The sequence below is a fragment of the Thunnus albacares genome, chromosome 9 (genome assembly GCF_914725855.1).
Source record: "Thunnus albacares chromosome 9, fThuAlb1.1, whole genome shotgun sequence".
Classification (NCBI taxonomy): domain Eukaryota; kingdom Metazoa; phylum Chordata; class Actinopteri; order Scombriformes; family Scombridae; genus Thunnus; species Thunnus albacares.
The window spans coordinates 27,435,475-27,449,817 of record NC_058114.1 but is presented as its reverse complement, the minus strand read 5'-3'; the positions used below and the strand labels follow the sequence as shown (position 1 = coordinate 27,449,817).

At 37.9% G+C, this 14,343-nt stretch overlaps 1 protein-coding gene across 3 annotated transcripts in view; it reads right to left on the bottom strand.

Annotated features, from left to right (window-relative positions):
* LOC122988434 (cyclin-dependent kinase-like 5) overlaps nt 1-14,343 on the bottom strand; it is a 41,295-nt gene that overhangs the window by 24,597 nt on the left and 2,355 nt on the right. For 2 of the 3 annotated variants that reach the window (XM_044360715.1, XM_044360717.1), the window contains exons 1-3: nt 11,363-11,504; nt 8,855-9,076; nt 6,923-6,957 (exon numbers count right to left, since the gene is read on the bottom strand). In XM_044360715.1, coding sequence (XP_044216650.1) covers nt 6,923-6,957; nt 8,855-8,918 — 99 coding nt within the window. In that variant the 5' untranslated portion in view covers nt 8,919-9,076; nt 11,363-11,504. Of the gene's footprint in view, nt 1-6,922; nt 6,958-8,854; nt 9,077-11,362; nt 11,505-14,343 lie in introns of those variants that run through there. The other variant, XM_044360716.1, reaches the window with a different exon arrangement.

Below are 14,343 nucleotides of genomic sequence, written 5' to 3'. Positions count from 1 at the left end.
ATTGGTGATTTGAGGCGAGAAATATGTCTAGTTTTTTGTTGTCGTGAAGGCTTCTTTTCTCTGTGGGCAGATACTTTCTCAATGATGCAAACATACTTTATTGACTGCCTTTACACTTGTCTGACTCTGGCTGAGATCCAATCATAATGTAGCCAGAACACCTCCACAGTCAGGGCCATAAAGAGGCTTAATTTTATAAATCTCCTACGATTATTAAAGAAAAAAAAAAACATATCACAGAAATTTTGTGCTTAAAATCTTCCCAACTGCATCGCTTAAGACCATGATAATCTGAGGAGACAGAGCCCTGACGCTGTCAATGTTTTACCTCCCTGTAGACTAGGCGGCCTGGGAAACCAGTTCACTGGATGATAAGCACATTCAGGGTGCCGCTGTGTGTAGTGTGCATTCCTGAGAGGTGTTCCACACTTAAATAAATACTCACCACAGCTCACCACATGTTTACCCTCACACATTTATATTTCACATACTGCAGCATGCTAAAGAACCCCCGATGGCTATGTACAAGCCTTATCCTGGATTTAGATTAGCTGTGTAACTAGAGAGAAGCCTTTGTATTTGACTTAGCTCAGAGGTAAGTTTCAACTCACTGTGTTTTGATAGGTGGACAAAGTGTTTTAATCAACAGTTCCCAAAGTTGGGTGGGAAGTCTTCTAACACAAGTGTACCAGTGGAACTAGTGTTAAACAGAAAATGTGGCCGATGTTCAAGGACAATGAAAAGAAAAAGGCACCTCAGTTACTGAATTGTTAAAAGGCTTACATACAGTATTTATGTAACAAATATCCAGGGACACGTGAAAAACATGTGGAAAGTTTCTAGTTTGAATGTAAAACTGTTATTTTCAGGGTCAACTGGGAGGGGGGAACTTGCTCTTTAATCTCAAGTGAGCAAACATACTTTCAAACATGTGTCAGTGAACTCTGGGTCATACTGGAGCAAGCAAAAAAGGGTGGTTTCCGCTCTCAGTATTGATATTCCCAGTTTCGTCAACACGATGAATAAACAAGCAAAACGCAGCCATCAAATATCACTGAGGTCAAAGCGTTGCTTTGAATCACTGAAAACACACAAGCACTATGAGCAAGCAAAGACAGAGTGTTCAATATGATTCTGTGCAAATAGGCGCGGCAACATATTTTATTTCATAAATGACTAAAAAGAGAAGCAGCACTAACTAACTCATCATAAACGTTCAAAGATACCACAATGACAAGAAACAGGAAGTAGAATTTACAAAAGTATAATTAATATGCTACTATAGTCCTCACAGGTGCAAATGGGGGAACGTTTTATAACTCCATTACTAAATCTCACACTTACAAATTGTGTTTCTTGTAGGGATCTATTTTGGTCCATCAAAAACAGATATTTGCAAGTTTTATACCATACTATCTAAAATCTATTTGTGAAATCTCTTTTAGCTTGACCTTTTTGTTTTAAAAGATGTACAGCTCCACACATATGATTAGGTTCAGTAACAAAAGCTTACAATAAATTAGCATGTTTAATAGGGTTTTATCAAGCTTCAACAAGCATGCAAAAATGACCTGGAGCATCCTTGTGGCTCAGCTGGCTCAGCTTGAAAATGGTATCCCCCTTATTTCCTGTCATCATAGCACAATACAACACTGGATTCACAATAGAGAGGAGACCTAAAAGAAAGAATAAGTGAACCCAAACATGATCTTTTGGTGATCCACTTACATGGACAAGAACTTAAAGGCAGATTGAGTAGGATTTATCAGTTGCGGTTTGTAAACACAACATTTAAAAGTTGGCCCGTCCTCCCTGGCTCGACAACACCAGAAGCGCTACACTGCAGTGCAGCGCTATGTCGCTACGTTTTTATAGAGTCCTGCCCTCACACACACGCTGTTACTGGCTATCTGCTACACACTCACTGCCCAAAGGATGACGCTCAGAAACAAACAACAGATACAGGTCGAGGGCAGAATCTCTGCAGATACTGACACCACCACAGACTTCTAGTGGGTCATAAGTGATGATTGAGAGGAATCATTTTTATATGAGTCTATACATTGTTTTTTTTTAGGAAAATCCTTCTCATACTGCCTTTAATAAAACATGAGCCAGAACTACAAGACAAAAGCTTCTCTGTGCCCCAGTGTGTTCAGGCCTTTCATCATAACAGCATGTTGCAGTTTCAGTCTGAGCAGTCTCTCAAAAATTTGGCAAGAGTAAGTGAGACAAGAGCCTCAAAAAACAGTGGTAAGGTAGTCACAAAATAAATATGTCCCTACAAGGACCCTGGTAATACCAACAGAAACTGGAAGGCTTTCAACTTCCTGTTTAACATCATTTTGTCACTTTTAAGTGATTTTGTATGACTGAATCTGTTAGACAAGATGTCACTAGACATTCGGACAAGAGTGTATACAGCCTTCCTGTTAGATTTATTAAATGATGTTTAAGCGGTTCTGTCAACCATCATTTAATATGAAAACAAGCATATTTTGGACCAACAATCGGCCATAAATAGATGTCAACACACACCTTTTTAACACACAAACGCCTGTCATTATAATAGCCAAGAAGAGATCTCATTCTCATCCAAGGCTTGTATTGGCAAACTCCTCTTACAATGTCACAGCAGCCAACATGTAGCAGCACCATTACATACACACACACACACACACACACACACACACACACACACACGCTTCAGCAATAATAGCCCACTCTGACAAATGTAAGTCTAATCTATCATACTGATTCTGTGTTGTGACTTCAGTAAAAATCAATGAAAAAGAGTCACTCATGCTTAAATAATTATAAAGAAAAATTTACATGAATCATCCACATCCACTTATCTGCTTAGACCTAATAGGCTACTGAGAAGATTGTTCCTGAAACCTCCAAAAAAAAATGTCACCAAAAACTCCTCAGGCATTATCCCTCTCTGTGTCACTTCCCTATGTCCCATTCAGCCCGGCTGATGCTCAAATCTGTGCGCGGATGTTGTGAAGCATGTGTGGGGTACGCAATGCACATTTTAATCCAGCAGCCTAGATAGATTCAGATTATTGTGTGGAAATTGGTGAATGCACGCTAGTCTATTTTTATCGTTTCTGTATCGGGCCCCAGATCTTTCTTGGATCTAATTATTCCTGTTAAATACATGTATTGTATAAACCAAATTTGAGGGGCGTGCCACTGGTGAAATAAGTACGTTCTGTAAGCGCGAGCAGCTGCGACTAGGCAGCAGTTGTTACATACAAATGCAGCCATTTTCTCTGGCCAGCACACATTCCTGCCCACAGTCACAGCACCATAAAACCTTCGGAAAGCTTATGTGCGATTCTGCTTTGTGAGTGTCGGCACATGTGTGTTTGTGTGCTGTTGACTGTGTGCCTGCGTCTGTGTGTATGCACACATAATTATGCGGCATAGATCTGTGAGTTAGCCCTTGAAAAAACATGTTGGTTCATTCACACTAACAATACAATATTTTCCAGATGGCACTGGTCCATATTGATCCGCAGCCAGAGAATTCATCCTCTTGTGCTTTCACATGTCAAGCTATAAAGTTACCAACAGATATTCTATCAAAACTGCATATATTATTGAATTTCCAACACTCACACAAGGCCCGCAGAACGTGTAGCAAAATGTCAGACTTCTAGGGGATTGTTATTCATTTGTTAGATGCCAGAGAAATAGTAAAAAGTAATGATCTAATTAAAAAGACATTCCAAATTAGCTTTACACACTAATGTCAAATCCACTAATGGAAACACTGCTACTAACTGATCTCTTTAATTGTTTGTTTTTTTAACTACAGCACTTTTGCCTCATTACAGACAGTAAAGCACCAATCAACACATCGATGGAAAGTGAACAGAGAGCCATTAGGATGGTGAAATCTGTACCCGCTATGAGGCTTGGATGATCTGCTACCTCCTTATTTATTAAATCATTTCTACAAATCGTGACTATTCTTTAATAAGCAGCGTCTAAATGAAAGATAGAAGTCAAACTCAATTAGCCTTTTTTCACAAAATGATGATCAGTCACATATTTAGAGAACTCAGATTTTTAAGTGATTTGGTGGCATCGACTGCACTGTTAATTAATGTTCCGCTATGTTCAACAGCTTGTTGATAACTTGAACAAAAATAGGACAAACATGCTGAAACATGTTGTGGATATGGCAATGAGAGCATCGTGTCTCATCATTTGATCCATTGTTAATATAGAAATACTGATCAGTGCAACTTTAATGATTGTAGGACAGGCTGTGGCATTTTATAACAAAAGATAATAAACATTATCTCTCTACAAATTTGCAGTGTGCATATAATGTTGCTCAACTGCATACTAATGTGTAATGTATTTTAACTAGAGCCCTAGACAGATATTTGAGGCCAATATTGATATTTGAGAGGGTTTTTTATTAACTAAAACAATATATCAGCAGATTCAAAAAATAGTATTTTAAGGGCCCATTTGCATTTCATTACATTTGGTTTTTCAAGAATTACATCTAAGATACGTACTGAGTGCAACACTTTACAGTTGAAAAATCAACTTATCAGTGTTCTCTTTTGGACAAACTATCTAATGGTAACAAGGCAATCTCTAAATTACCACAAACAGACTGCATCTTTGGCAATGTTTTTGCAATTTCTTGTTACTTAATAGCCACTACATATGCCAGATGTGACTAAACAGATGTGATTGAGTAATATGTACCAATGATATTGGCCCAGCTGATGTATCGGTCTGGCTTTAATTTAAATGGCTCTGATAAACTTTTCAGGCAGTGAATACGTTTTTTTAAAAAAAGCTGTTATTTCCTCATGGATGTTGAATACTGCGATTATGATCATAATGATGGATTTTCACACAAATTAACACAATAACGAAATTGTTACAGACAAAGCAACAGCCTCCATCTGTTGTGTGGACTGAATTGAGGCCTACTGATGTGAGTTCTGTTGTGTAAAATGGAGACATTGGCACTTGCAGCTGCCTAGGCCTAGGATCAATCAGTCTGAATAATAAAGCCCAGTAATTATAGGCTGTGATTCCGGCTTACAGCAGGGTTTTCCTCTTTTTCCTCACTTCTGAGTGCTTGCGCAACATCAAGTCTGGTGCTGTTGTCTTTTACGATTCTCACACTTCAGCTAATTCGCTGGCATTAGAAACCTGGCTAATGGATACACTGAGTAGGGTCATTGCTGTAATAAACATTGTAATGAAGGCATATGCACGGCAATTTGCAGAACAAGAACACCATGAAGAATTTTGACGAGGAAAGGCTCAGAAAGTGTTTTGTCTGTTTCCCGCAGATCTCTGTAAGTAGGAGGTAGTTAGTCTCTCTTATTCACACTGGATTGCTGTCAATTCCTGGCACAGCCTCTTCCTTAAATGGACTGAGATGACAAGGCTATTACTGCAGTGTGTGTCGTCTGCTTTTCAAAGTCCTGCTGTTTTTTTGTTTTGATTTTCTTTTTGTGGTGCTAAAATATTAATTGCTTCAAGACGAACTATTACAGACACATTTACATGAATGAAAATACATGAGGTGGCAGAATAAATAATAGCCAGAGAGAACTTAAGTTGAAAAATGTGCTGCCATTCAAAGCAGATCCTCTCACTGATTAACCTGAACAAAGACAAAAGGACTATAACCAATTATCCAACCATCCATGGGAGCCACTTGAACCAATCCAATAATTCTTAGGCAGAGGACCACTGCAGTACAGTAAAGTGGAGAGACTAGCTGCATGAAGACCACTTGCTTCAGACAAACCTCCTTTAAAAACATATTATGTTGGCGCGCCCTGGTAGCCTATTGGTTAAGATGCATTCCATATGATCACAACATCTGCAGTTCCAATCTGGCTATTGACTCTTGTTGCAGGCCCCCACCCATCAACCCTCAATTCCTGTCTCTCCACTGTTCCTATAATAAAGGCATAAAATGCCCCCCAAAAATATATATAAAAATACATTATTTTCTTAAGATGCTGCAGGTCTTTCTTAACCTCCAACAAGCATAATGTGAAGTCAATTAGCTTTGATATCTATATGACTTATACAAAGGACCCTCCAACCTCCATCCTTAGAGGATAAGTCTTACAATTTTCTATATTTTTCTATGTATGTATGCCATGCAACGAAAGCTTTAAAGGATGGGTTCACAGTTCTTCAAGTCTGTCTTAAAACAACAGTCAGGTGTCCATATGAACAGTGAGAGAGGTTTTCCTTGCTGTAATCATTCCTCCTGTTCATACTGGCTATTACAAGATCCCCTACAAATGTGCTTTCAATGTAAGGGGGCCAAAATCTACAGTGTGTCCACACAGTCATTTTCACAGAAATGCATTTAAAAGTTTATCTGAAGCTTATATAGGGCTTCATCAGGCTAAGTTAGTCATATCAAGTGCATATCTGCCACATTTACAGTCTTTTTAGCATCAAAATCCCTCATTGTGTTTCCTCTGACAGTGTTTCCCTGTTGAGCTGCAGTGGAGGTATAGTAACAAAAAGAGAGACTAAAAAGACTGTAATCTTGAAAGATATCTACTTGATTTGACTCATTTGGACGGTTGAAGCTTCATATTAGTTTCTGATAAACTTTTAATACATTTTTGCACAGAAGGAGGACTGTAGAGTTTGGCCCCCATCACTTACATTGTAAGTGCATTATGAAGAGATCTTCTAATAGCCAGTATGAATAGGAGGAATGATTATAGCAAACCTATTTCAACCTATTTCAGTGTTCATTTGGGCACCTGACTATTGTTTTAAGACAGACTTATAAAATTGTGAACCCGTCTTTAAAGCTTTTGTTGCATGACATAAATAATATAACCAGATAAGGATAAAGAAAGAAGTTGACTTGATTATACCAAAATTTGTAAGATCTTACCTTGTGTCGGCACTTCAAAACAACACCATAGGCACCTAAAAAGGAAAAGGAAGGCAAACAGGTTTAACTCTGAGATACACCGCAGCTAATCTTTCCATGAATATTTAAAGTATTTATGTATTCCAAAGGCTACTACTGCTGTTCTACTTCACTTGAAAGCAGACCCTCATGAAATAATAAAAAAAATGACAGCATAAATTCAGTTAAAAAAAAATGGGATTAACAATGCCATGACTTACTGTCATAAATAAAGCAAGACTGGCTACATTTAGAAAATTTCTCATTCTCGCATGAAGTGAGCCAGCCAACAGTGAATGCCCCTTTGCTAACAAGAGTGGGACCCCCAGAGCCTGTTTTATTTCAGTACATTGCTACAAAGTGAAAAAGGTTTTAAGAGAACACTTTTTGCGCTCACATGTTCACATGAATTAAGGAAAAACATCCCCCTCTATATAGAGACAGGTGGCTCACAAAGTAGGACACAAGTGTTGGCAAGCTACTGTAGTTCTGATGTTATCGACCCTGGCAGTCATACACACACATCCCCTGAGGGTTCAAGAGGAATTCTTGGACCGAGCGGGCATACGACGAACTGCTCACTGCTCCTTCACAACCACATCATTGCCACAAGACACCATCTAATCTCTTATACACTTACTGTCTTTCTAACACAGTTTTCTAAAGTACTTCAGATGGAGTAGACAGATAAGTGCACCTTTTGACTCCAATGGCATTAAAAAAATATAAGACCATAGATTTTTTTTTTGAACATATAAACTACTTCACATGATGATTGTATAAAAATGCCATACATTTAACTTCTTGCATAAAAAATATTTGCTATTTGTCAGCCGACTTTCAAATCTTGAATGTTGGTGTTTGCCAAACGTGATTAAACACATCAAAAAGGAAGTCAAATCCATTACTACTATATAATAACATAACTTGACAAAATATATTGTATGTGATGATGTGCTAAAAGATATAGAACTGCCATAATAATTTCCCCCCAAGCAATTTCCCTCCTCAGATTATGGCGCTGTAGATAATCACATAAGATTCTGTATTTTTTTAATTGCTGGGCTGAACCATGCAGCACTCAGCCCTAAATGATGAACAAAATTGACTGACCTCAAGATCACTGAGGAAAAATCTATGATGCTGCATCCAGTGAAGCGCACTGTGCCATGAGTGCAGAGGCAGTAGAGCTGGACTGAAACACTTGTACAACTTTACAGTTTAATGTGGCACCAAAAAGTGCTGCCTTCCTTTCAGTCCTACTCATCGTTGGACAAGCGATCTTTTTCAAAACCCAGCTCAAAGTTTCCCTGTGTCTTCTAGCGACGTATTATGCACACATTATAACATTTCTAGGATGTAGGCGCAGCGGTGTAAAAACTGGGACAAGTGGGTGGCCTCACCTCCGGGCCTCTGCCACTTTATATCGAACAAATGACTCAAGGAAAAAGAAGAGCCATGAGAAGCTTTTCAGGGGAATCTGACTATCAAATCATCCTGTCTCATTGATATTTACAACAATAAAACTGAATCCCTAAAACCACCTCCACTTACTTCTACACTACCAACACAAGAGTAGGAATTCAGGTCACAGTACTTACCTTCAGTTTTTTCCACATTAAGCTGTTCCTAATGAATAAATATATTAAAAATGGTCCTTGACCTTACTGAATGGCACTAACATGAACAGAAGATCAGGCTTTTAACGGCCTTGTCCTGCAGGCAAATTGGATAAAAACAATCAAATGATTACTCACTGAAAAGCCCTACAACAAATTTGTGAGTGCACATGAAAGGCTGTTGTTGAAGACTGGACCGGATTAGTAGTCAGTGACATCTGTTGGCGATTGACAGTGTGCAAAATATGCTTTTACATTCCACATTGTTACGTTTGTAAAAAATTAGCTTGCTCACCTTCACCCACAATCCCAAGGACTTCAAATTTATTCATTACATCACCGATGTCAGGGATCTTCATGAAGTCAAAAGGTACGTTGCATGAGGTGCATGGAGCTCAGACGGAGGGGGCCCGGCTACAGGATGGCGTGAGGCGGCCAGCTGTTGGCTCCTGAGAGGCAAATGCCAGCTGTGAGCCATATCCCTCGCCACATGACTTCTCCAGTGGCTCGCTTTTACCTGCACAAAAATGCAGTAAATTAAAATATATATACGCCTTACTTACCCTCAACAGTGCACTAGCATCATTTAATGCCAGTCCCAGATGTGAAATACTGTAGCTTTGTGTCTGTTACTGCCAGATACCAAGAAACCAAGTATTAAATGGATTGCTGTGAGCCGACAATTTATTGTGAAACGTAACCTTTTTTTAAAAAATATCCTCATCAAAGATCAAGAAATGTACTTTTTTAAGCTGTCAGAGTTGATCAGTTGTATCTCAGTGACACAAATGTGTTTGTAAGGTGGAATAAGGATGAATAGGTGGTGCTTTGATTTAAAGGGGAACTCCAGCGATTTAGCATTGCACTTTTATAAAGTTGGGAAACTTGAGAGAAACAGATAACAAAAAAAAAAAGAAATTTATGCAATATTCTGACTTTTAGACACAATTAAAAATCAAGGTAAAAAATGCTGGATCCTACAATTCCCAGAAAGAAATGTAATAATCTTAATCTTTCATTAGACCTTCCCCTGCCTGTTAAATGCCCTCATTTTTTAAACTCTTAATACTAAAACACAGCTTTTCTGTTAAATATTATATTACCTTAAATCAACATAACCCTGATGACATCATCTGGGTTATTTTTTCAAAGCTCACAAAGCTTCCTCCAGAGCCGCAGAAGATATAATACAACTGTTTCCACAGGCTGAGTAGCACTCTCCATGACAAGTAAACACTCTTTAACATAAATTAGGTAAATAGTTAGATGTCATTTTTTATCTGTTTGTGAAAAATAGACCAAATTTAATCAACCAACATTTTATCTAAATTTCATCTTGCAGTATACCTACCTTTTTCAGAGTGTGAAACAGCACCACGCAATCTTTTAATGTGATCAAAGCATCTCCTCTGGTATCCACGCTCTCTTTACTCTTATTGAATCAGATAAGATTCCAGATACCACTCTCTCCATTTCATTCTCTCCTTGCTGGAAAGCTCAAGGACTCACATAACCTACTCACACTCCCAGTCTCCTACGGTGCTGTGGGCACGGGAGCTGCTCATCAGTATGCAAAACCTCGGCACCAAAATAAACTCTCTGTGTCTCCCAGAGCACTAAACACCACTGTGTGGTCTATTACTCCTTTATCTTACTCAGCTGCAGACCAGTCAACGCAGGTAAACTGATAGCAACTGTAGGTAAACTTGAGGGGGATGATACAAGGTTGGTACACTGATCTCTTCAGGGAAAATGCCTGCATTCATCTATTCTTTAAAAACACAAGTGTGGTAATGTGCTTCCTCCTTCTCCTCATTTCCCAACCCACATGCAGTGGCACGCAGCCTGTTGTTTTTCAGAGCAGATTTTAGCCATCTCCCCTCCAGGCCCAGACCTAGAAGGCTAATATGATCAGGAATGCACTGGGCATTGCTGTGGATCATATATTTTGTCTCTATCAACAGCATGACTCATGCGTGGTAATAGACTGAAGGATTCAAAACACAGTGCTTTTAAACCACTTCACATGATCAATGCACTATTTTAGGGCTAAATTGCTTTTATAATCATTCAAATTAGATATAGATGTTTGAAAAACAAGGGATCCAGTTTACAACATCACTGCCGTTTGAGGGTTTCTTTTGACTACACATTTTTTGAGAGCATAAAATTAGAACAACAACTAGCAAATATCAAAATGCACGTAGAAGGTTGCATTGTGATGAATAATTTCAAAAGAACTGCTGTAGATGTATCTATCTGTCACACTCTTGTCCTGTTGCTACTTGTTAGAAATGTCTCACATCCTGAACAGGTGAAAAAAAAAAACAATAAGCAGGGCGAAATGTGTGTTTGAAATGATTGTTTTTAACAGGCACTGTAGCTGCTTGTACTGTGTGTTCAAGTGAGAGGGACACAGAGAGAAAGAGAAACAGAGAGAGAGAGAGAGTGGGTGTGTGTGTGTGTGTCAGCGACGACTGCCCACAGAATGAATGTAGCACCCACATTTTCAATACAGGGCACCAATAAATCCAACAAGTCAAACATATGGCAACATTGAAGCCAACTTAGTATCAATTGCCTCACATTAACAGCTTTCTAGCCTGGACTCTGGTTAGTTACGTTGTAATTGTGTTTCCTTGGTGCTCTGCCTGATTCACAAAACACACAAAACCGCAAATTAGCTAAAAACAAACCTCAAGCTTGGTAACGTTGCCTTTCTGTTCAGCTTGTACTCAAGATATTCACATTATACGTATAGCTTACAACTCTTATCTATGTAAAGATAAAATAAACTACTCACTCAGTCAGTATTTGGGGAAAAAATGATGGAAGTGGGCCCATATATCCACCCACCAACGAAGATATTTTCATTGCAGCAGGCAGCTACAGTAACTGGATCGTGCGGTTGACAAGCTGCAAGCAGATCACCAGGCAACAGTTTGAGTGACGTGACGGCGGCCAATGAAAACGACCGGAACGCTTGTTTATTCGAACGCCCCCTCGATTCGAACCAATCACAGAGCAGAACGATGCAGGGGCTGAAAAACTGTGCTGCGGTCTGACGGTGTTTTGTATGAGGTGGGATATTATTGTTCTAATTTCTCAATTACATAATTCACAATATCACACCCTGCGTTCAGTATGATCACACAGTTTATCTAAAGGCCATTCCAAAGCTCATATAGGGCAAGAAACTACATTGTGAGAACGTCACAGAGCAACAAAATTCAAAAACAGTGTCAAGAAATTCAAAACTGGGCTACATAAGTGAGGAGCAAAGGAAACCTGTCTTCATCCCTCACCATTGTCTTAAGGTTTTTAACACTTACGGCAATATGACATTTTCATCCTCTTTTTTTTTTTGAGAAAAATGAAAAAGTAGGAAGTAAATAAGAACTTTAGAGCTTAAAGCCTGCCCCAACAAGAACAAAGTTCATCCCGTATGTAGGTTAGACAATTCCACACATTATAAACCTACAAATGTGCACAGATTAATATTATTCAGCTATTTAAAAAAAAAAAAAAAAAAAAAAAAAGATTTTCCGAGTGAACACCAAGCTCAGATAAATGATTTTGAACTCGTATGAAATGTTTTCTATGTTCAGTAGAGCTTTTTTTAGGTAAAATGAATGTCTACTGAATTAAATACCAAAACAGCTCCTAAACCTTGAGATTATATATATATATGCTGTGTACTGTACCATATGATCATAGATAGAAAATAAAAAGCAGTAGCCTACACTTTACTTTTGCATACATTAAAGTGAGTACAAAGCCAAGGTAAACAGCTGATAAATTCCTGTTTGTACTGTATCTTATCTATAACTCCTTAACTCCATTCAGTCCAACTCTGAGCTGCTGACATTCAAATCACTCTATATATGATAACACAACACGCCATGTTTGTGTTATCAGATGAAACCATGCTGCCACCCACAGGATGAACCTAAAATTGAAAAAAAAAACAAACAAACAACGAAATGAAGAGTACTATAGTGTCTGAATTTATTTTCATGTATTTCAAATATTTTTATGGGATGAATTAAAGTTGATGTGCTTTGAATAAGATGGAATGGAGCAAGAACTTGTTTATGTAATAACATAATAAATAACTCTACCAAGTCCATTGGTTTTCTCACTGGTATTCATAATGCTTTCGGAGGATCTGCCAGTGATGACATTTGTTTATTTACATAGTCCATAATGTGTAGTTGGCCCACAAAATAGTTCCAAAATTTATTTTTGTATTTAATCAATTGGGTCTTAATTGATCTACAGGAATGTGTCATAATTTGTCATCACAATGTGGCTATTAGAACGACCGTTAATGAGACGAACCATCCCAGAGCTATGATTGCAGCTCCAACATCCCATTACTCAATCAGCATGGGGTAAACTGCAGTAAATACCCTCTGAAGATATCAATTTCTACATGAAGCACTTGAAACCAGGTGATATTCCCATCATAGTCCATTGGCTTTATAAGCCTTCAGAAAGAAGAAGAGTGTTTATCAAAGATCAAAGTAGGTCTTTTTTGTTGTACAGGTCTATTTTAAAAGCCAAACTAAAATTAGTGTTCTTCATTTGCAACTTTCTTAAGAAATGTCTTATAGCTTTTCTAACAAGTTAGTAATTCTATGTAGGCCATGGCACTCACATGTGGTAGAGCAGTGTGATGCGGACAAATTACCCTCCTGATAAGTAAAATGTATCAAAAAATAATATTAGAGTAAATACAAATGAGGTATAAAAAATAAAGATATTAAGAAAAGTGAGATTGGTTTGTTTTATTTTACATATTGTGTTTTTGGTGTTTCCCAGTGGTTTATTATTATTATTTTTGATTAATTGTTAATTAGCTACTGTAGGTCTCAATAGTCTCATGCAGGTCTCCTCATGCTTGTGATTGGGTCTCCCTTAATAAGATAATGATTTGACATTGCTGCTGTAAGAGACAAGTAAGATGTCCTCAATAGAAACTTCAGTTTCACTATTGATACAAGAGACAAAACATTTATTTTGAGGATGATTTTGCTGACTTATGATGAGGGTGAGAAAGTCCTATAACTGGAAATATTTATAGGAGTATAATAGCACAGATCTCCTCAACACAAGGGCTAAATGTTACTGGGCTAATAGAGTATCTGCAATATCATGTGTTAACATTTGCCAATGGAAAAAATCCAGTCTTTGCTATGTTTTGTATATAAGAAATAGATATCTACATTTGTTAGCAGTTTTCACAGTGGTATTGTATATCCAAAACATTGCTTAAAAGCCTAATGGACACATCATTTTTAAAATCACTGGTATTCCTAAATACACATATTGTATAACATTGTGCGACTCCAGCTGTGAAAGCATGGACACAGTGTGTGTCCAGCATATTCTGGCTGCAGATTTCCTGTAAACTAATGGAGAATAAACACGGGATGATGATTCACAGACACTGAAAATGAACAATCGCAACCTCAGCGGAAGTGGAGGAAGCATTCACATCCTTTACTGACATGGAAGTACTAATACCGCAATGTAAAATACTCCATTACAAGTAAAAATACTGCATTTAGAATCTTATCAGCAAAATGTATTTAAAGTATCCAAATTAGAAGTACTCAATACCGAAAAATGGTCCCTTGAGTGTTAAACTATTACATATTTTACCATTGAATGATGCATTAATATGTGCGTAGCATTTTACCTTTGTAGTTGGCAAAGATGGACCTAATTTATTTGACATGTTAGTTGGTTTAATTGATGAAATACATCTTATTTGATCAT